This window comes from Dipodomys spectabilis, unplaced genomic scaffold (assembly GCF_019054845.1).
Source record: "Dipodomys spectabilis isolate Male_0828 unplaced genomic scaffold, ASM1905484v1 ptg000157l, whole genome shotgun sequence".
Lineage (NCBI taxonomy): Eukaryota > Metazoa > Chordata > Mammalia > Rodentia > Heteromyidae > Dipodomys > Dipodomys spectabilis.
Window position 1 is genome coordinate 8,800,030 of NW_024870834.1, and position 22,781 is coordinate 8,822,810.

Here is a 22,781-nt window from a genome sequence, read left to right on the forward strand (position 1 = left end):
ATTAGAGATAAAAGTCTCACAGAGGGCTGGAAGGTGGTTCAGTGGTAGAGTGCTTGCCTTGCATTCATGAGGCCCTACGTTTGATTCTTCAGCACCATATCAAGCAGAAAAAGCCAGAAGTGGTGCTGTGGCTAGTGGCAGAGCGCTAGCCTTGAGCTGAAAAGCTGAGGGACAGCGCCCAGGCCCAGAGTTCAGGCTCTACGACTGCCCCCCGCTCCCCCCAAAAAAAAGTCTCACAGACTTTCCTGCCTGGGCTGTCTTTGAACCGCTATCCTTAGATCTTAGCCTCCTGAGTAGCTAGCATTACAGGCACGAGCCACCTGTACCCAGCCCTGAGCGTCTTTTGCTCAGGGTTAGTGCTCTACCATTTCAGCCACAGTGCCCCTTCTGGCTTTTTCTGTTTATGTGGTACTAAGGAATGGAACACAGGGCTTTGTATGTTAGGCAAATTCTCTACCACTAAGCCTCATTCCCAGCCCTTCCCATGTTTTTGTTTTGGATATTTGATTACCCTATAGCCAAATTATCATTATAAATCTCCAGAAAATGTATTGTAAATTGTATTTATAGTGAATTCCTCACATGAAGGTTTTGCTCTTCTGCTTGGTAAGCTCCAATGGAGTAGGACTCTTATGCTTTGGTGTCTTACAGCACATACTTGACTGGATAAATACCTCCTTAATTTAAACTCAACATTTGGAGTGATAAGCATAGATTGCAGTTCAGTTTAATCAGCCTTTATTTGCCCTATAATTTTATTTCCTGGAAAGAATTGACTATTTCAAAAGGTTTGTACGTTAGTACAAAGCACTGTTTAGCACTTTTTTTCTTCCCTCCCTCTCTTTCATTCTCCCTTACTCTTTCCCTCCCTTTCCCTTTCTTCTTCTCTTCAAGGTTTGCTGTTGTAGTGCAGACTGGCCTTGAACTTGTGATCTTCTACCTCTACCTCCCAGGTAGTGAGTTTAGCAGCTGTGAAGCACTGTACCCAGTTCACCTTTTCATTTTGCTTTTCTGAAGCACTTAGGAAGTGATGTCCTTCCAGAAGCTTCTCAGGAAAAATTGCTGTGTCAAGGCAAGGGCCAACTCCCCTACCCCTTGGAATAGTTCTCTGCTGGCCAATGGGGACAATTTTACCCAAGGTTGATTTGTTGGAATAAGTAGTGTGTTAGGTATTTCAAATATCCACTGACCTTATCTTGACTGTTATCTGAGTAGACCTCAGGAATTTCATGTGTATTTCCTTCTCTCTTGGCTCGTTTCACTTGGACTCTAAAAATAACTGAAATATGTGTAAGGGAAAAGTATTTTAAACTTTTTTTTTTATCTTTTGAGCTGAGTAGTTACTAAATAACTCATCAAACTGAGAAGACTGAAATATAGATGGGAATTAGTAAATCTTTTCAATTCAAGTTATTGCACCTTCTGAAAGATCTATAACATTAGATTGGCATCCAAAGCTAGCTATGAATGATCAGAGGATTTTCTTGACTTTTATGTTTTTGTTTTTTTTTTTCCTCATTTGGCCTAGATAATTAAGAATTAGACAAATAAAGGGGCTGGGAAGGTGGCTCAGTGGTAGAGCATTTGCCTTGCATGCCTGAGGCCCTGGGTTCGATTCCTCAGCACCACATAAGCAAAAAGAAAAAAGCCAGAAAGTGGCACTGTGGCTCAAGTGGTAGAGCGCTAGCCTTGAGCTGAAGAGTTGAGGGACAGCTCCAAGCCCAGAGTTCAGGCCCCATGACTGGGGCCCCCCCCCCCAAAAAAAAGAATTAGACAAATAAGCAAGGGATTTATATGTATAGACATGGAGAGATATGCATTTTAAAATATAATATATAATCATAGTAGTTATTGGAAACGTTTATTTAAAGAAACAAGTTTAGTTGAATAATAAGTTTAAGGGCTATACATAGGTGTTTTAATTTAAGAGACAATGGACATGTCACCGAATCTCTTATCATTAATCTGCCACATTCATTTCACTACCAAATGAAGTTAAGGCTGGATTTGTTTTACCTGGGCAGGTTTGTGGATTGAGCTCCAAAGGTGTTTCTGGGGTGCTGTCTCTTGAGTTTTGTTATTGTCCTTCGTATGTGGTTTCAGACTCCATTCCTTTCTATTTATTTCAGTTTGTACTTCTTCTGGTGCTTAAACACAGGGCCTGGGTGCTGTTCTTCCTCCCCACAACACTGTCATTGTGTCTCTTGAGCCACAAATCTACTTCCAGCTCTTTGGTGGTTAATTGGAGATAAGAGTCTCAGGGACTTTCCTGCTCTGATTGACTTCTAACAATGATCCTCAGATCTCAGCCTACTGAGTAGTTAGGATTACAGGCGTGAGCCACCAGTGCCTGGCATCTTATCTCGTTTATTTTTCACAAATGGGTTATGCATGATCTTTTTCCATTTTAAAATGAAGAAACTGAAGTTGTGAAACGTTTAGGTGGTTTGCTTAGGATCACAGAACTAATAAATAAAAAAGCCAGGTACCAGTTGTTCATTTCTATAATCTTAATTACCAAGAACCATGGCTCAAGGCTTACATGGGAAGAAAAGTTCAAGAGACTTCTTTCTCAGCCCTTCTCAGCAGCACAGTGGTGTGCACCTGTCACCCAAGCCGTGGAGGAAGCTGGGATTGGGAGGATCAGGATTCCAGCTCAGCCAGGCAGAATTTTTTTTTTTTTTTTGTTGGCCATGGGGCTTGAACTCTGGGCCTGGGTGCAGTCCCTCAGCTCTTCAGCTCAAGGCGAGTGCTCTACCACTTGAGCCACAGCACCACTTCTAGGCAGAAAAATTTTTGAGATTCTATCTCTTTGGAGGGGAGTTAGACTAAAGTGGTGGGCACCTGTGGCCCCAATGGTAACAGGAAGTTGAAAGAAGGTGGGTCAAGGATCAGGTGCATGCTTGGGTGGGAAGTGGGAGAACCTATCTCAAAAATAACTAGCAGGGTCTGGGAAGGTGGCTCAGTGGTAGAGTGCTTGCCTCGCATGCATGAGGCCCTGGGTTCGATTCCTCAGCACCACATAAGCAGAAAAAAAGCTGGAAGTGGTGCTGTGGCTCAAGTGGTAGGGCGCTAGCCTTGAGCTGAAGAACTGATGGACAGCACCCAGGCCCGGAGTTCAGCCCCCATGACCGACAAACAAAATAAAACTAGCAAAAATCCAGGCTGAAGATATGGTGGTAGTAATTGTAAGCCTTGAATTCAAACCTCAGTATTGCAAAAACAAACAAAAGACAATTGATTTTTATTTGGAAGGAGGAGGACAGTACCAGATTTGAATTCAGAAACTTACCCTTGGCAGGGGTGGCATTCACCCTATCATTCATTGAGCCATGTTGCCAGTCTTTTTGCTTTAGCTATTTTTTCTTTTTTTGGTGGTCGTGGGGCTTGAACTCTGGGCCTGAGCGCTGTCCCTCAGCTCTTCAGCTCAAGGCTAGCGCTCTACCACTTGAGCTACAGCGCCACTTCTAGTTTTCTAGTGGTTTATTGGAGATAGGAGTTTCACCAACTTTCCTGCCTGGGCTGGCTTTGAGCCTCGATCCTCAGATCTCAGCCTCCTGAGTAGCTGGGATTACAGGCATGAGCCACCAGCGCCTGGCTCGGTCATGGGTCTTGAACTCTGGGCTTGGGCCCTGTGGCTAGTGCTTGAGCCATAGCACCAATTCCGGTTTTCTGGTGGTTAATTGGAGATAAGAATCTTACAGACTTTCCTGCCAGTGCTGGCTTTGAACCGTGATCCTCAGATCTCAGCCTCCTGAATAGCTAGGATGACACCGCCTTCTGGCTTCTTTGGCTATTAAAGATAAGGTCTCATTTTTTGCTCTGTCTAGCTTAAGACTATGATCCTTCCTATCTTTTCCTCCCAGTCGCTGAGATTACAGGAGTGAACGGCTGGATTTGCCAGTGAGTAGCTGGCGTCATAGGTGTGGGCCACTAGTGCCTGGCCCCATCCTGTATGTTTTAATCAACTGATAAGATATCCAGAGGCAATTTAAACTTTTACTTAGGCTGTTGTAGAAGAAACTACTTATTTCACAAATCCTCTATGAAAATAGCATGTGGTAGAAATTATTTAGCTATCAAGGATTTGTGCTATAATAGACATCTAAAAAGTTTATTTAAGTTGTTGAATAGGGCAGAATAATTGTGTTATTTTGAATTAACTCTAACTAGGCAGGCTGAAACAATGTACAACTTATCTCATGCTTGCCCACTGACGCTGGCAGGCCTGTGTGCTTGTACCCCTTTCCTCCTTCCTTCCCTCCTTCCAGTTTTTTCTTCTTTTTTTTTTGGTCTGGTCGTGGGGCCTGAACTCTGGGCCTGGGCGCTGTCCCTCAGCTCTTCAGCTCAAGGCTAGTGCTCTACCACTTGAGCCACAGCGCCGACTTCCGGCTTTTTCTTTTTGCTTATGTGGTGCTGAGGAATCGAACCCAGGGCCTCAGGCATGCAAAGCAAGCGCTCTACCACTGAGCCAACTTCCCAGCCCTCCTTCCAGTTTTTTCTACCTCCCTTTTCTCTCTCCAGTGTTCAGGTGAGTTTTTTTTTTTCCTTCTCTTGCTTGGATTAAGTGTGCTTCCCACTTAGCCTGCCTAATTTTCTTTATACATCTGATGACAACTTGTCTTGCCTCATTTATGTTATTTAGGTTTAAATAACTTTGTATGATTTAACTTTGCACAATTTAACTTTGTATGGTTAAATTTAAGCTGTACTTTGAAAGCAATAAGATGGAGTTAAAGTTTTTTTTTATTGTTATTATCAAAGCGATTGATCACAGAGGGTCTCAGTTACTTAAGACAGGTAATAAGTGCATTTCTTTTTGGACACTGTCACCCCTTCTCTTGCTCTGTCCCAGTTTTTTCCCACAAGTTGTATAGTTCATGGTCAACATAGTGTCCAGTGCGTAGCACTGCCGCAGTGGTCACCCTTTGTCCCTCCATTTCTGAGCCTCTCTCTACCCTCCCCCAAACAGATAAATGAACAAGCAAGACAAAAAGAAAAGAAAACAAAAATGAAACAAAGAAAAAAAACCTTTATTTCCATTTCCTGGAGTTCATTTTGATAAATATTATTTTATATGATCAGATGCACATAGGTATTGTGCTTTTGTGTTCTTTTCCTCAGAGAGGAACTGTGAATGAATGTCATTGTGTGTGAGTGCCTGGAGTCCGGTACAGTTTATCATGTCCTAGTGTATTTTAGATCTTGCTTCTGCATATGAGAGAAAATATGCAGTTTGTATCTCTGAGCTTGGCTTACTTCACTTACCATGATTTGTTCTAGATTCATCCATTTCCCTGAAAAGGGACATAATATTTTTCTTCCTAATGGTTGTATAAAATTCCTTTGTGTATTAGAACTACATTTTTTGGATCCATTTATCTATCGTAGGGCGTCTGGGCTGTTTCTGTATCTTGGTTCTTGTGAATAGTGCAGCAGTGAATATGGATGCGCAAGTGTCTTCACAGTATCTTGACTTGTGATATTTTGGGTAGAGATTCAGGAGTAGAAGATGAAGTTTTGGTATTTGGTGAATCTGGGTTCAGCTCTCACAAGAATGGCTCTTTATAGCCAGCGCTGATGGCTCATGCCTGTAATCCTAGCTACTTGGGAGGCTGAGATCTTAGGATCGCAGTTCAAAGCCAGCATGGGCAGGAAAGTCTGTGAGACTCTTATCTCCAATAAACCACTCAGAAAACTGGAAGTGGGGGCGGTGGTTCAAGTAGTAGAGGGTTAGCCTTGAGCTGAAGAGCTCAGGGACAGCATTCAGGCCCAGAGTTCAAGCCCCATGACCACCACTACCACCACCACCACCACCACTACCAACAACAACAACAGCAAAGAATGGCTCTTTACTGGGTATCAGTACCAACTACTAAGAAGTGCTTGGTGCTTTCCATAGGTCAGCTGTGTGTGATATTGCCATGGTGCCTCCTCCTGCCATCTTGGTGACGGAGCAGTGCCTACATTACACTTGCTACTTTATACATGGATTTCTTTAACACTCTCCCATTCCCATTCATTTATATTATTCTGGAATAATATGCCAGAGAGAAAAAGGGTCTGACAGAAATGACTAGAGAGGTCTTATCATTAATATGATTGAATTTGGAGAAGTAAGACAGTTACCATAACATCACTTCCTTTCTTCCTGATGTATACATAACAATCTTAATTCTTATTCACCTGTATTTTGTATTCACTGGTAATGTTTAGACAAGTACAAATTTGACTTCTTTGTGTTTTTACAGCTAGCACATCTTTTGAAGTCAAATTCATGTTTGGAAGAACACTTAAGAATTACACATTCCAGGGGCTGGGAAGTTGGCTCAGTGGTAGAGCGCTTGCCTTGCATGCATGAGGCCCTGGGTTCGATTCCTCAGCACCACATAAGCGAAAAAGAAAAAAGCCGGAAGTGGTGCTGTGACTCAAGTGGTAGAGCGCTAGCCTTGAGCTGAAGAGCTGAGGGACAGTGCCCATGCTCAGAGTTCAGGCCTCACAACCAGACCCCTCCCCCCCCAAAAAAGAATTACACATTCCAGTATGATAACAAAGACAAACTAATGGGTGTATAATAGTGAAGAATGTATTGAAATTGTACATTCACATTGTATAACATTGGTCATTCACCATCAGAATGCAGACTGCTCTACAGTGCAATACAACTAGTACCCAGGAGTGAGGTCCACACCTAGTGCTGGCCTAGGGATAGCCCACATTTAGTATCCAGGTGCTGGAGCCCTTTGTTTGGCATTCTGGTCTCACTCACACACCATTCTCCATTCTTCTGAAAAAGAAGCAATCCATCTGTTGCTAGTTTCAATTAATTAATTAATTAATTATTTTTTTGGGTCCGGTCGTGGGGCCTGAACTCTGGGCCTGGGCACTGTCCCTCAGCTCTTCAGCTCAAGGCTAGCACTCTACCACTTGAGCCACAGCACCACTTCCGGCTTTTTGCTTATGTGGTGCTGAGGAATCGAACCCAGGGCCTCATGCGTGCAAGGCAAATGCTCTACCACTGACCCACCTTCCCAGCCCCTCAATTAATTTATTTTAAAAGGAGTGAAAAGTTATCAAAGCTAAATACATGTAAGCATTGAATTTCCTCTACTAAAGAAAATAGGAGAGGCTTATCTCCAATTAACCATTCAAAAACTGAAAGTGGAGCTGTGACTTGAAGTGGTAGAGTGCTAGCCTTGAGCAAAAGTGTTCAGGGACAGTGCCCAGGCCCTGAGTTCAAGCCCCACAACTGACCAAAAAAAACCCAAACCAAACCAAACCAAAATGTAATTTTATGCAGTTTCAAAGGAGTTGATAGCTATACTAAGAAGATTTCACATTACTTGAGCCATTTTTACTGGAAACATTCTTTCTTTTTTTTTTTTTTTTGGGTCCGGTTGTGGGGCCTGAACTCTGGGCCTGAGCGCTGTCCCTCAGCTCTTCAGCTCAAGGCTAGCGCTCTACCACTTGAGCCACAGCGCCACTTCCAGCTTTTTTTCTTTTTGCTTATGTGGTGCTGAGGAATCGAACCCAGGGCCTCAGGCATGCAAGGCAAGCGCTCTACCACTGAGCCAACTTCCCAGCCCCTGGAGACATTCTTTCAAGTGCTTGAAGGGTTTTTGCTTATTCTAAAACTTAGCAATGCTATTAGTGTGAGATACCCTTAGTCATCTTCATTTACAGTTGGGTAAATTGAGACACAAGTGTTCAGTAACTTCCTGGTGTGGCTATGTAGTAGAAACTGCAGCTGAAATTGTTCTTCTGGTTTGTTGATAGTTTCTCTCTCTCTCTCTCTGGTGTTGGTCCTGGGGCTTGAACTTAGGGCCTGGACACTGTCTTTTAACTTTTTTTGCTTAAGGCTGTTACTCTACACTTGAGCCCCATTTCTGCCTCTGGTTTGTTGCTGGTTAGTTGGAGATAAGAATCTCATTGACTTTCCTGCCTGGGTTTGCTTTGAACCAAGATCTTTGGATCTCAGCCTCCTGAGCAGCTAGGATTACATTCATGAACCACTCTCTTTTTCCATCATGTAACCTTAGGCAAGTGACAGGTGTCCTGCTCTGGTGCCTATAATGCATGCCTGGACAGGGCAGCCTCTTACATTTGATGGTAATTTGTTTCAAGTACTCTTGAAATACATTATCATTTATTTTGTATTTTGTCATTTGTACAATTTCTTGTTTGCAAAAGCACATTCTAAGCTCACCTGAGGCAAAGCAAGAGAGTCCTGAGAAGGAACCAAAGTCACCACTGTGGGAAGACAGGGTGGGAGGTGGGAGAAGGAGGGAATATCTCTAAAGCTGTTCAGTGATTGTGCTGTTTGGTAGAGTGTTCTGTGAGCTTGTTTTCCTGTACAGTTAGAAGTATCATGCTGAAGAAATAGATGCCCGGAGAGTCCCCTGCGGTGAGATTTTCCAAAGCAGTATCTGGTTACAGTACCGTTGGATGAAGACAGAGAGCTGTGGAGTCAGAATCAATAACCAAGGAAGGCAAAGTAACTAGTGAGCCCACTGAGGCATTTGCTGCCTTCATTGGTCCTGGCTTACTGCAATTGGCTGCAGGGCACACCTGGAATTTACATATTACAGCAGTTCAGACCATCTGTGAATTAGGACCACTATCAATCATTATTTCATTTCATATTCCTCTCTAGGGCTCGGAGTGTGGCTTAGCGGGTAGAGTGCTTGCCTACCAATCTGAGGCCCTGGGTTCAATTCCTCAGTCCCCATAAACAAAAATAAATAAAGCAGTAGTTAAAAAAAATTCTTCTCTAAATCATCATCTTGTTTATTTAACACTTATTGCCCTATTTTCTATTGAGACTTAGACTGTTCAGTGCTGGGTACTGAACCCAAGGCCCTATACATGTTAGGCAAGTGCTGTACCTGTGAACTAGATCACCATCTCTTCTACTTTTCAATATAGTCTTGTCTTATGTATGCTTAAATAGCATTTATTGGATGAAAGTGTATTTGGAATTTAAATGTTAAATAGTTAAAAATGTTGAATATGTGTTTCTGAATTATGCACCTTCTCATAATTAGGGTCTTTTGACTTGTCCTCATTGAGGAACATAATTTAAAGGAAAACCCAAGCCAAGAGCTGATGGCTCATGCTTGTAATCCTATCTGTTTAGGAGGCTGAGATCTGAGGATTGTGGTTCCAAACCACCTTGCACAAGAAAGACTGTGAGATTCTTACCTTCAGCTAAACTCTGAAAGACAGAAAGTGGAATTGTAACTTAAGTGGTAAGAGTGCTAACCTTGAGCAAACACCGCCCCCCCCCCCCCCCCCCCCCCCCCCCCCCCCCGCCGCAAAGCTCAGGGGACAGTACCCAGACCCTGAGTTTAAGACCCAGGACTTGCACAAGAAGAAAGAAAAGAAGAAAAGAGAGAAAGAAACTTTAAATGTGACCTGGGTACTGGTGGGCTCATGACTATAATTCTGGCTAATTGTGAGGCTGAGAATGGGAGGAGAGAGGTTTGAGACCAATCTGGGCAGAAAACAGTTCACAAAATGCCCTCTCAACCCATGGCTGGGCACAGTGGTCTGTATTGGTCCTCCTAGCTTGTCCTTGTCTGCCCAGGCCGAACAGTCGGTGAGATTTCATCCTGGTGAAGGGAAGCTGGATGTACTGGTGCAGGACTTTGATCCCAGCAAGGACCTGGAAGCCTAAAATAGGCAGATCATAGTTGAGGAACATGTCTGGGCAGGAAGTAATACTTGACTCCAGAAAAGTAAGTAAAGTAAGACTTTACCTCAAAAATAACCAGCACAGCTGGGTTCTGGTCCCTGAGGTCTGTGCATTTAGCTGCTAAAGAGGCTAAGACCTGAAGGATCCAGATTTAAAGTCAGCCTGGGCAGGCCAGACTCAGTCTCTAAAATAACCAGCAAAAAGCTGGGCCAGAAGCATAGCTTGAGTGGTAGAGCACCAGCCTAGCAGGCCAGTGTAGCAAGTGCCAGGTTCTGAGTCAAACTCAGGTACTACCAAAAAGAAAAACATGAACAACAACCAAAACCAAAACCAACAATCCCCTATAAGAACTTTATATTATTAGTAAAAAGAAAAGGAAGTAGAGCCTTTTTTTCTTTTTGGGGGTCCGGTCGTGGGGCCTGAACTCTGGGCCTGAGCACTGTCCTTCAGCTCTTCAGCTCAAGGCTAGCGCTCTACCACTTGAGCCATAGCGCCACTTCTGGCTTTTTTCTTTTTGCTTATGTGGTGCTGGGAATCGAACCCAGGGCCTCAGGCATGCAAGGCAAGAGCTCTTACCACTGAGCCACCTTCCCAGCCCTTGAAGGAGAGCCTTTCTATATCGAAAAAGGAAATACTTTGACTGTTTTCCTGAAGTAGATTGGGGGTGGTTCACACCTGTAATTCTAGCTACTCAGGAGGCTGAGATCTAAAGATTGTCAGTGAGACACTTATCTCCAATTAAGCACCTAAAACTGGAAATAGAGGTGTGACTCAAGTGGCAGAGTACAAGCCTGTGTGGAGAAGTGTAGACAGCACCCAGACCCTGAGTTCAAACCCTAGTGTACACACACACACACACACACACACACACACACACACACACACACACACACACACACACACACACACACACACACACACACACACACACACACACACACACACACACACACACACACACACACACACACAGAGTCTCTCTCTCTCTCTCTCTCTTTCTCTCTCTCTCTCTCTCTCTCTCTCTCTTTCTCTCTCTCTCTCTCTCTCTCTCTCTCTCTCTCTCTCTCTCTCTCTCTCTCGCATGTGGGTTGAGATTGTTTTAATTGAGTATCTTTTTTTTTTTGTCGGTAGTGGGGCCTGAACTCTGGGCCTGGGCGCTGTCCCTCAGCTTTTCAGCTCAAGACTAGCGCTCTACCACTTGAGACACAGTACCATTTCTGACCTTTTCTGCTAATGTGGTCCTGAGGAATCGAATCCAGGGCCTCATGCATGGGAGGCAAGCACTCTACCACTGAGCCACCTTCCCAGCCCCTTAATTGAGTATCTTTAGAGCATTTTGCAGTATCTGGCATACCATGTAGCTTCTTCTCTCTTCACGTACAGCTGAAGAAGCTGGCGGACATTGTTTCTGCTAAACCACGCCTCCAGCAAAGATGTACTTTGGATTATTTTCTCCGGTCTTCATTTATTATGTGTTACCACTTTTCCTGTAAGGTGATGGTGTGTTACTTAAGCAACGAGAGAAGACAACGGAGTAAAATTAAACATCAGAGAAGACTGCCTGTTTGAGACTGTGTGACCATCTGTCAGAAGGCAGAAGTAGTAGGGTCCTTCATTATTTATGGCAGACTCTGTACATGTAAGCTCAGGACTTGAATTAGGTTAATACTTGTTAACCACCCTTGTTAGGTGATCTCTGGGATAGACTATATCTAGGGCTATCTCCTCTCATCTCTCATCATTCCCCGATGAAAGTCTTCTGGCTTCAGCCTGGTCTAAGAAAGGCATCAGGATAAAATTATATTTGTAATTTTATACGGGATTAACTTTTATCAAACATAATGCATTAGTGGCTTAAAACAATCTAGCTAATTTGGGTGTCCCTCTGCTCTGCTTTAAAAATAGTACAACCAGAGAGACTCTTAAAATAATTAACAAGGAACTGCATTGTTAGGAAGAAGAGCTGTTGTCAGTTCATGCAGAGTAAGGTAACTACATTGTCTGAAAAGAGGCCTATTGCATTTCACCTATTTTTGTCTGCTACATATCACAATTTATGATAAAACTAGAGTATAAGATGTGTGATTTATTTTTAACAGTAAATTTGGGTTTTATTTGAAGGCATACACATTTTGTACTTGACAGCTTGAATAAAAATGTACAGCAAAGAACAAAAATTAATATTAAAATGGCTAGTAATATTACAACTATGTTTTTTCTCCCCTGAATGAACTTTAGCTCTGTGTTATACAGCATTCAGGTGATTTTTTTCCCCTTAGATCATGCGATCTTGATGTAGAATTATACATATAAACTATCAAACCAATGAAACCACATCAAGATCAAGAAAACAATATAACATAGAAAATGAACTCGGGACCTCTCATATGCTAGACAAGTGCTCCACTACTTTGAGCTATGCCTAAGCCCTTTTATGTGTGTTAAAAAAAAGTTTTAGCTGGGTGTCTCTAGCCACCCAGGAGGCTGAGATCTGAGGACCATCGCTTGAAGCCAGCCTGTGCAGAAAAGTCTGTGAGACTCTGATCTCCAATAAACTACTCAGAAAAAGCCAGAAGTAGTGCTGTGATTCAAGTGATAGAGTGCTAGCCTTGAGCACAAAGAGGCTGAGGGACAGCGCCTGGGTCATGAGTTTAAGCTGCATGACCAGCAAAGAAAGAAAGAAAGAAAGGAAGGAAGGAAGGAAGGAAGGAAGGAAGGAAGAAAGGAGAAAGGAAAGAAAGAGAAAGAAGAAAGAAAAGAAAGCAAGCTTTATTGTCTTCAGTTATGCAAAGTAGTTGTCATTCAGCAAAACAGTTTGTAAATGAAATGCCTCCTGATAAATGTCACCCTTTGAATATCCTCACCGGTCCCTCCCTCTTGTTTGTTTTTGTGCCAGTACTGGTTTTTGGACTCAGCCTGGCCACCATCCCTGAGCTCTTTGGTTCAAGGCTTGTGCTCTACCAATTGAGCCACAGCTCCACTTCTGGTTTTTTTTTTTTTGTACTTAATTTGATAAAAGTGTCTCACAGACTTTCCTGCACCAGCTGGCTTTGAATGATGATCCTTAGCTCGCCCAGTATGTATTTGTGAAGCTTCAGTTTTTTGGTGGTCAGTTGGAGATAAGAGTCTCCTATTATGTGATTTTAGTGACATGTGTCTAAACCTTTCTAGTAGCAGTATTACAAATATGATGCCTCCTTGGAAGTATTTTACAAGATAATGCATTTGATTTCTTGAAGTACTTAAGGTAAAACTTGAACACAGGAGCAAGTACTTTGGATTCTTCAGCCTATGTTCCCCTCAACCCAGGGAATTCTTTTTTTGGGGGGGGGCAGGGTGGTCTGGTCATGGGGGCCTGAACTCTGCGCTTGGGCGCTGTCCCTTAGCTCTTCAGCTCAAGGCTAGCGCTCTACCACTTGAGCCACAGCGCCACTTCTGGCTTTTTTCTTTTTTGCTTATGTGGTGCTGAGGAGTCGAACCCAGGGCCTCATGCATGCAAGGCAAGCGCTCTACCACTGAGCCACCTTCCCAGCCCCTTTGGATTCTTCAATACTTAAATTTTTTTTTTTTTTTTTTTTAGTCATAGGGCTTTAACTCTATGCCTGGGTGCTGTCCCTCAGTTCTTCAGCTCAAGGCTAGCACTCTACCACTTGAGCCATAGTGCCACTTCCAGCTTTTCTGTTTATGTGGTGCTGTGGAATTGAACCCAGGGCCTCATGCATGTGAGGCAAGCACTCTGCCACTAAGCCACCTTCCCTGCCCAAACATTTAAATTCTTTATTTGGAACAACAGATCACATCTTTATTTAAAATGGAGAGTAATAGATACAAAAAGAACATTTAAAACCTTTAATTTTGGCTAAAAGTGACTTTTTTATTTTTTTTGAGTCAGTCATGGGGCTTCAACTTAGGGTCTAGGCTTTGTCCCTAAGCTTTTGCACTCAAGACTAGTACTCTACCACTTTGAGCCACAGAGCCACTTTTAAGTGCTTTCTGGTGGTTAATTGGAAATAAGGGTCTCAGGGACTTTCCTTCCAGGCTGGCTTCTAACCGTGATCCTCAGATCTCAGCCTCCTGAGTAGCTAGTATTACAGGTGTGAGCCACTGACACCAGGTGACAATATATTTTTATAAATCAGACAGCTTTAGATCCTACAAGATGCTTGTCCTGGGCTTACTGCCAAGGCTCTGTCTTTATAACCAGAAGTAAATGTGTAATTAAGCGCATAACAATGTTGTGCATTATAGAGCAGGCATGCTAAGTGCAATCCAAAACTTGTTTCCTAAAGTAGAACACAAAGCAAACATACAACTTAAAAATATACTGTGCTGTGAGCCATCCAAACATATGTAATAACAAATATATGTAAAAACAAATTCCTCTTTTGGAGGAAGGGGTAATTGGTTTTTGTGAGTACTTGGCAGATAAAAATGGGTGAAAGTGAATAGTCTCTCAAAAATGTAATGGTTTTCTAGTAGCAAAATGCATTCCCATCATTTCTCCTCTCCAGTCCTCATGATCACATTGTGAAGGAGGAGTTAATTTGAGAAAATGGAATTGGATTTATTGGGTTTTCCCATCCATAGCCAGAAGGATATGCTGGAAATCAAACCTAGAACTGTGTTTTGTTTTTGTTTTTATGCTGGTACTGGAGCTTGAATTTGAGACGTGTGCTCTTTTTTTTTTTGCCCGTCGTGGGGCTTGAACTCTGGGCTTGGGCACTATTCCCGCACTCTTCAGCTCAAGGTGAGCGCTCTACTGCTTGAGCCACAGCGCTACTTCCTTGTGCTGTTTTTTTTTTTTTGGTGGTCCTAGGGCTTGAATTCAGAGCTTGAATGCTTGTACTCAAGTCTAGCACTGTACCACTTGAGCCACAGTGCCACTTCTGGCTTTTTTTGAGTAGTTGATTGGAGATAAGAGTCTCATGGAGACTTTTCTTCTTGGGCTAGCTTCGGACCACAATCCTCAGATCTCAGCCTCCTGAGTAACTAGGATTAGAGGTGTGAGCCATTGGGTGCCTGGCAAGGGACTTGTGCTCGTGCTTGGCTTTTCTTGCTGAAGGCTGGCGTTCTACCACTTCAGCCACAACTCCATGTCTGGCTTTTTTCTGGTTAACTGGAGATTAGAATCTCAACAGTTTGCATTCATGGGTTAACCTTGATCAAAACCAATCGTTTTCTTTATGTGCCAATCTTGGGGTTTGAACTTAGGCCTGGGCACTGGCCCTGGGCTTTTTTTTGCCTCAAGGCTTATCACTCTACTGCTTTGAGCTACATCTTTACTTTTGGCTTTTTTTTTTTTTTTTTTTTTTTTTTTGAGTAATTAATTGGAGATAAGAGTCTCTGGGCTTTCCTTCCTGGGCTGGCTTCAAACTGCAGACCTCAGATCTCAGCTTCCTAAGTAGCTAGGATTACAAGCGTGAGCCACCAACACTGGGTAAAATTCATTTTTTTATTTAAGTGAATATTTCAGGTCAAAGAAATGACCTGAAATTTTTTTTCCCTCTAGGTTTTATTGATGTGCCAAAGGTCTATATGCTAAGCACAATAGTGAATATAGAATTTCTGTGGCACTAGCCACATTCAAGTGCTGTGAAGCCCCCTGTATCGAGTGGCAGCTGTACTGGACGGTGCATGTGGAGCATGCCTGTCACTGTGCATGTTTTATTCCATGGCTCTAGGGTATAAAACAACAGAGCAGCTGGCGCCCATGGCTCAAGCCTTGTAATTCTAGCTACTCAGGAGGCTGAGATCTGAGGATGGTGATTCAAAGCCATCCAGGGTAGGAAAGTCTATGAGACTCTTATCTCCAATAAACCACCAGAAAACCAGAAGTGGTGCTGTGGCTCAAAGTGGTAGTGTGCTGGCCTTGAGTAAAAGAGCTCAAGGACAGCACCCAGGCCCCTAGTTCAAGTCCCATGACCAATTAAAACAACAACAAGCTGGGCGCTGGTGGCTCACGCCTGTAATCCTAGCTACTCAGGAGGCTGAGATCTGAGGATCGCGGTTCAAAGCCAGCCCGGGCAGGAGAGACTGTGAGACTCCTATCTCCAATAAACCACCAGAAAACCGGAAGTGGCGCTGTAGCTCAAGTGGTAGAGCGCTCGCCTTGAGCTGAAGAGCTGAGGGACAGCACCCAGGCCCAGAGTTCAAGCCCCACGACCGACCAAAAAAAATAAAATAAAATAAAACAACAACAACAAAAACAACAGAGTAGTGGATTTCCAATGGTCTTGACCTGTCAATGGATTTACAAATTTTTATTTTATTTGACAGAACTGAAGTTTGAACTCAGGACTTGCACTTTCTTGGCAGGCTTTGTATCACTAAGCCAGATTTCTAGCTCTCCCCTCCAGTCCCCTTTTTTAAAATCCCATAGTGAGGATTGAACTCAGTGCTTCTGGCCAGGCAAGTACTCTGTTACTTGAGCTATGCCCCTAGTCTGTTGGTCCTTTTGAAATAGGGTCTCTAAAACTTCCTTGGGGGCTGGCCTCTGACTACATCCTCTTACCTCCACCTCCCAGGTAGCTGAGATTACAGGCATGTATGTTCCTCATACGTCTCTGCTGCAAATTGATTTCGAGGTAAATATTAGCAACAGCCTTGAGCTGCCATTTCCTTTCAGCTTTTCAAGTTGCCTAGGCTGAGGGCCCCTATAGACTTGTCTTGGCAGTTATATTACACAGCAGGTGAAGTGTAAATGCTAACTCTCGCCTCTTTTTTGAAAAATGTCTTGAGTATTACACTTAGGTTACTTCATTTGTGTGTGTATGTATGTGTGTGAGTGTGTGTGTTTGAAAGAAAGAGAACACTTCCACATTCTATTCTTTAATTCAGAATTCATTTTCCACATTGAACTGGGATTTAAAACTTTATAGTTGCTTTTAATTTGTATCCAATGGATTGTAGAGTAAAGAAGATAAAAGAAACTGTGATAAAGGTAGTATTAGGAAAAAAAAAGAAGTTAGTGTTAGGATCCATCACGACCTTCCCAGGGAAGGCAGGCAGGCACAGGAGAAAGATTATTCTAAGGTTTATTAGAGGGGGCATATCTCCCCCTGAGTTCAAACTCAGGGCTTGGGCACTGTCCCTGAGCTTCTTTTGCTCAAGGCTAGTACTCAACCACTTGAACCACAGCACCATTTCTAGCTTTTTCTGTTTATGTGGTACTGAGGAATGGAACCCAGGGCTTTATGCATGCAAGGCAAACACTCTACCACTAAGCCACATTCCCAGCCCCTAGTACTCTACCATTTGAACAGTACCTCCCCCTTGATTTTTGTCAGTTCATTAGAGATAAGAGTTGTATAGAATTTCCTTCCCTGGCTGGCTTCAACCCATGATCCTCAAATCTCAGCCTCCTGAATAGCTAGGATTACAGGTGTGAGCCACTCATGACTAGCTCAGTACTTTATTTATTTATTTTTTGGGTCCGGTTTTGGGACCTGAACTCTGGGCCTGGGCGCTGTCCCTCAGCTCTTCAGCTCAAGGCTAGCGCTCTACCATTTGAGCCACAGTGCCACTTCCGGCTTTTTTCTTTTTTTGCTTATGTGGTGCTGAGGAATCGAACCCAGGGCCTCTTGCATGCAAGGCAAGCACTCTACCACTGAGCCACCTTCCCAGCCCTAGCTCAGTACTTTTTGTTGTTAAATCTGTATGAAAAGTTGCACAGCACTTACTTTGTGGTATCCAGGCCAATATACACATCTTTCAGAGTGCAAGAAATGATGTGCAGCTGGCTTTTGCCTTTACGCCTCTCGCTTATACTGCTGTCTTATACTTCCTGTACTAGTTATCTCTGTGGTAAGTCCTGTCTTCTTTCCCCTTTACATCTTGCTGTTGTCCCTGGAAGAAAAGAGGCAATAGGAGACCACGTCCCCTTGGTCCCAGGCCCTTAGTTGGTGCAGTTGACATCACTGAAATCCTTTTGTGCATCACTGCCTCCCTCAGTGACCTTCTGTCCTTCCAGGTCACTTACTTCAGCCTCTGGTACTACAATAAGCAGAATCAGCGCCGATGGGTAGATCTGGAAAAACCTTTGAAGAAACAGCTGGATAAATATGCACTGGAGCCTACCGTGTACTTTGGAGTGGTGTTTTACGTGCCTTCCGTTTCCCAGCTGCAGCAGGAGATTACCAGGTAAGGAGTCTTATACCTGTAGTGGATGCACAGCCATCTAGTGAGGTCAAGTGAAGCCAAGGTTGAAGGCAGCAGGAAACTTGCTTCTCCCACCCTACATTTTAGCTTCCATATTACCAACGGGTTCTGCTATGTGACATGTCATGATTTTTTTTTTGTTCTGGGTTGTGCATTGGATGAGTTATAGGTTTGCCTTGAACAGAGGAATGGTTAAAGAGACGTTTCTCTACTGTCTTATCAACACTCTCTCTTTCTGTCTCTTTGTCTCTCTGTCTCTTTGTCTCTGTCTCTGTGTGTGTCTCTCCCTGTTTCTGTTTCCCTTCCCTCCCCCCTCCCCCCTCCTCTCTGTCCTGGAGCTTAATCTTAGGGCCTCACACTCTTATTTGGCTTTTTTTCTTTTTCTTTTTCTTTTTTTTGTTGGTCATGGGGCCTGAACTCTGGGCCTGGGCGCTGTCCCTCTGCTCTTCACCCCAAGGCTACGCTCTACCACTTGAGCCACAGCGCCACTTCCAGCTTTTTCTGCTTATGTAGTGCTGAGGAATCAAATCCAGGGCCTCATGCATGCAAGGCAAGTATTCTACCACTGAGCCACCTTCCCAGCCTTATTTGGCATTTTCATTCAGGGATGGTACTTTTATCACATGAGTTATACCTCTACCTCTGTTTTTTTTGGTGGTTAATTTGAAATGAAAGAGTCTTAGGGACTTTTCTGCCCATGTCAGCTTTGTGCTTTGATCCTCAGATCTCAGCATCCTGAGTAGCTACTTGTAAGAGTGAGCTACTGTCTTCCCAGTTCTATGAACTCTCGTAGTGATGTCATCCTTGATGTTTTTGCTGATTTTGTTTCTGACCCTTTGCAACAAGGGAATGAGAGGATTTAGACAACGGAGTCACAAAAATCTGTGTTTATTCTTCAAGAAACTGTGCCAAAGGTTTCGTTTTAATAGCCTCATAACTCTGGAAGCTGAATCCTAGAGTGGGGTGAGAGGAAGATTGAGACATAGGAGGCACAGAGTTACCAGTCAGAAAGCATCAGCTAGGAAGTATACTTAAAAGGGACACAGAAAGGGAAGATGATATTAAGAAGCATGATAGAGAAACTAGACACTTGTGTTCTAGATTTTCTCACAGTTACATGTTGGAATCTTCTTTTTTTTTGGTGAAGGAGGAGGTATTGGGGTTTGAGCTCAGGGACCTTGGTGCTTGCTAGGCAGAAGCTCTCCCACTTGAGCCACTCCCTCATCCCTTTTTGCTTTAGTTTTTTAAGGAATTTTTGTCCGGGACCAGCGTTGGTCTGCGATCCTTACCTGTGGCCTTGCAGTAGCTGGGACGACAGATTCGTACAACCATGCCTAACTTAAAGACTGAGATGGATTTTGCTGACTTTTTGCCGTGCCTTGCATTGACCCTAAAACCCTCTTGATTTCCATTTCCCAAGTAGTGAGAAGTTAACTGTCCTATTCAGAAGGGTCCTCCATTACAGAGCTCTGTGATCCCAGGCTGGAATGAGCTGTCTTCTTTGCCAGTACTTCTGTTAGGATGATGGCTATCACAGACTTCCAGTATTATTTTTGCATGTATTACTTTTTTTTTTTTCTTCTGGTTGTGGATTTGAATTTAGGACCTGGCTGCTGTCCCTGAGCTTTTGTGCTCAAAGCTAAGGTTATACCACTTGAACCACAGCCTTTTTTTTGGCTTTTGGTGGTTAATTGGAGATAAGAGTCTCATGGGTTTTCCTGTTGGGGCTGGCTTTAAACTGCAATCTTCAGATCTCAGCTGCCTAAGTAGCTAGAATTATAGGTGTGAGCCACCAGTGTTCAGCTTCCTAGCTTTTAAGTCCATTATTTTTTCTTTACCTTTACCTTCTGTATGAAAGCAGCTGTAGCAGTGATCTGTACCTGAGGAAAGCTATTTGAATCTGACAGTTTGAATCTGTTTAAACTCCCTTTTTTTGTTGGTTGTAGGGCTTAAACTCTGGAACGGGGCGCTGTCCCTCAGCTCTTAGTTCAAAGTGAGCACTCTACTTACCACTTGAGCTACAGTGCCACTTCCAGTTTTCTGGTGGTTTGTTGGAGATAAGAGCCTTACAGCCTTTCCTGTCCGGCTGGCTTTGAACCGTGATCCTCAGATCTCAGCCTCCTGAGTAGCTAGGATTACAGGTGTGAGCCACCAGTGCCCAGCTTTTTAAAATCTTTTTGAATCTGACAGTCTGAGTCTGAATTACTGGAAGAGGCTGGATCACCACATAAGCAAGAAGCAGGTGGTAGGAGCAACACAATTACAATGAAAGAAGTAAAAAATAGAAATGCTAAAGAACAAAGTGGAAGCTGGGAGGGAAAACTTGAACTAATCACTATCTCAATTTAAACATCTTCGTGGCTCATATCTGGGTAGGAAAGTCTGTGATACTCTTATTTCTAATAAAATCCCAAAGGATCAGAAGTGGAGTTGTGGCTCAATGGGTAGAGCACTAACCTTGAGCAAAAAAAAAAGTGAAGAAAGCAAGCTTAGGGACAGTACCTAGGACAGGTGTACACACACACACACACACACACACACACACACACACACACACACACACTCTCTCTCTCTCTCTCTCTCTCTCTCTCTCTCTCTCTCTCTCTCTCTCTCTCTCAAGAGTTAAGATTTTATTTGACTAGTATTTATGTTCCTCTACCCAAGAATGGTAAATGGCACTGTGTTGTCTTGAATGAAGATGATATTGACTTTATAAAATTGACATTGTTTTTCATAGGTATCAGTATTACTTGCAGCTGAAGAAAGATATCTTGGAAGGAAACATTCCTTGTACATTAGAGCAAGCAATTCATTTAGCAGGCTTAGCGGTGCAAGGTACGTAATGCTTACGGGGCAATGAACTGTTCTATCAGATTAAACTGTTATAAAAAAACTTTTATATGATCTCTAGTAGTGTTTTTAGATTAGGGAAATATTCTATTTTCTAAGTGACTTCCTTGTTTACTTCAATGAAATATGGGACTTTTAGAAATCTCTAGAAACTCATTGTTATGTATCAAGGCAATAAATAGTTCAGTAAATAGAAATACATATATATATATTCAAAGCATTTTCTTTTTCTCTATATGTGTATACTGGTACTGGAGCTTGAACACAGGGCCTTCTGCTCAGCAATTTTTCTCATGACTGACAATTTAACACTTGAATTATACCTTTAGTCCAGCTTTTTGCTGATTAATTGGAGATGGATTTTTTTTTTTCTCCTGGGCTGCCTTTGAACCTTGATCATCCAGGTCTCAGCTTCCTGAGTAGCTAGGATTATAGGCATGAGCTACCTCCTAAGTCCTCATTTGATTGCTTTGGTTGGTTTAAAAACAGACTATTGCAACCTGTAGCAGCTTATCAGAAAAATGTGACTTCTGAATGAACCATACCATCAGCATATTGCGAATTGAGTTTTACTGTGCATGTTTTGCTATGCCAAGAAAATATAATCAGTGTGAATATTTGTCTTTTTTTTTTTAATAGCTGATTTTGGTGACTTTGATCAGTATGAATCCCAAGACTTTCTTCAGAAATTTGCCTTATTTCCTGTGGTAAGACTTTCGGTTATTGGGCCTCTTTATAAACATTTTTTCCCCCAAATTTCTAACAATTTCTAAACAAACTTTTCCTAATTGTATAAACAATTTCTTCTTAATTCCTGAAATGAAGTCTGTATGCTAGAGGTCTTAGGTCGGGCTTAGTGTTAAGTCAGCTCCCTTTGGGATAGAGCCCAAGTGTCAGATCATGGAAACTGAGGGACAGGCACCCTGTTGTGCCTGAAGAAATTCTTTCTGTATTTGAATATGAGTCTAAGAGAGATGCTTTCTTGGCTTCTGAGTAGCACACAGCACTTTTGCTTTCAACTGGAGGCTTGAAGTATCACAAAATTGATGTTGAAATGAATTTGGCTTCTCATCAGAAAGTCCCAGCTCAACTTTTTAAAGTTATTGCAGTTGGAAATGACACGAAAACTATATTTGAAACAACTGAGGGATGCGGAATGCACTCCTGAGACTCTACACAGCCAGCCAGAGAATGCACAGGGTATTTTTGCGCGGGGCTCAGGAGTGGCTAATGAGTGTTACCAATCTGAAATAACTCAGCTAAAACCTTCCCTGGGATGAGTAGAGAAGGCAAGGCAAGTTATTTGCGTTCCTGAGCAGAAGCCAGTTAAGTCCTTAGAAAGATCACAGTTAGCATATAAGCCAGGATTACATTTATAAGCCAACCCCCAAATAGTGATATTATAGTTTTTCCTTTTTCTTTTTTGGTCGGTTGTTGGTCTATGAACTCAGGGCCTGGGTGCTGTCCCTGAGCCTCTTTGTGTTCAAGGCTAGTGTTCTACCACTTGAACCACAGCACCCCTTCCAGTTTTCTGGTGGTAAATTGGAGATAAGAGTCTTATGAACTTTCCTGCCCGGGCTGGCTTTGAACTGTGATCCTCAGATCTCAGCCTCCTGAGTGGCTAGGATTACAGGTGTGAGCCACCAGTGCTGGGCTTACTAGTTACAGTTTTACCTGAAATGATGAGCCAATAAGAATAGCAATGATTCTTCCTAAGCTTAGTTTTTGTTGTTTTTTGCTTTGTGTTATAGGAGTGGTTACAGGATGAAAAAGTATTGGAAGAAGCAACCCAGAAAGTGGCCTTATTACATCAGAAATACAGGTAACATTAAGATATAAGATGTGGAACTGGTATGGAATTAATGTCTGCGTGGATGTGCAATATGTGTTGGTAGATTAAATATATATTGAAAGCTTAACTGTAGTCGCTACTACTGCTTTCACAGGAAGTTCATGGTAACTTACCATGTGCCAAGTGTGGAGCACTTGCCTGTATTGGTTTATTTCTTCTCCATCTTACCAATCAGGAACTGAGGAAATAGAAAGTAACTAGTCATTGAAAAATACCAGTCTGTCACTC

At 42.8% G+C, this 22,781-nt stretch overlaps 1 protein-coding gene across 2 annotated transcripts in view; it reads left to right on the forward strand.

Annotated features, from left to right (window-relative positions):
- The window catches only part of Ptpn21 (protein tyrosine phosphatase non-receptor type 21), a 70,555-nt gene that overhangs the window by 11,015 nt on the left and 36,759 nt on the right, over positions 1-22,781 (forward strand). For both annotated transcript variants that reach the window (XM_042692566.1, XM_042692567.1), the window contains exons 3-6: positions 17,664-17,833; positions 20,589-20,686; positions 21,341-21,408; positions 22,453-22,523. In XM_042692566.1, the coding sequence (XP_042548500.1) occupies positions 17,664-17,833; positions 20,589-20,686; positions 21,341-21,408; positions 22,453-22,523 (407 nt within the window). The remainder of the gene's footprint in view (positions 1-17,663; positions 17,834-20,588; positions 20,687-21,340; positions 21,409-22,452; positions 22,524-22,781) is intronic.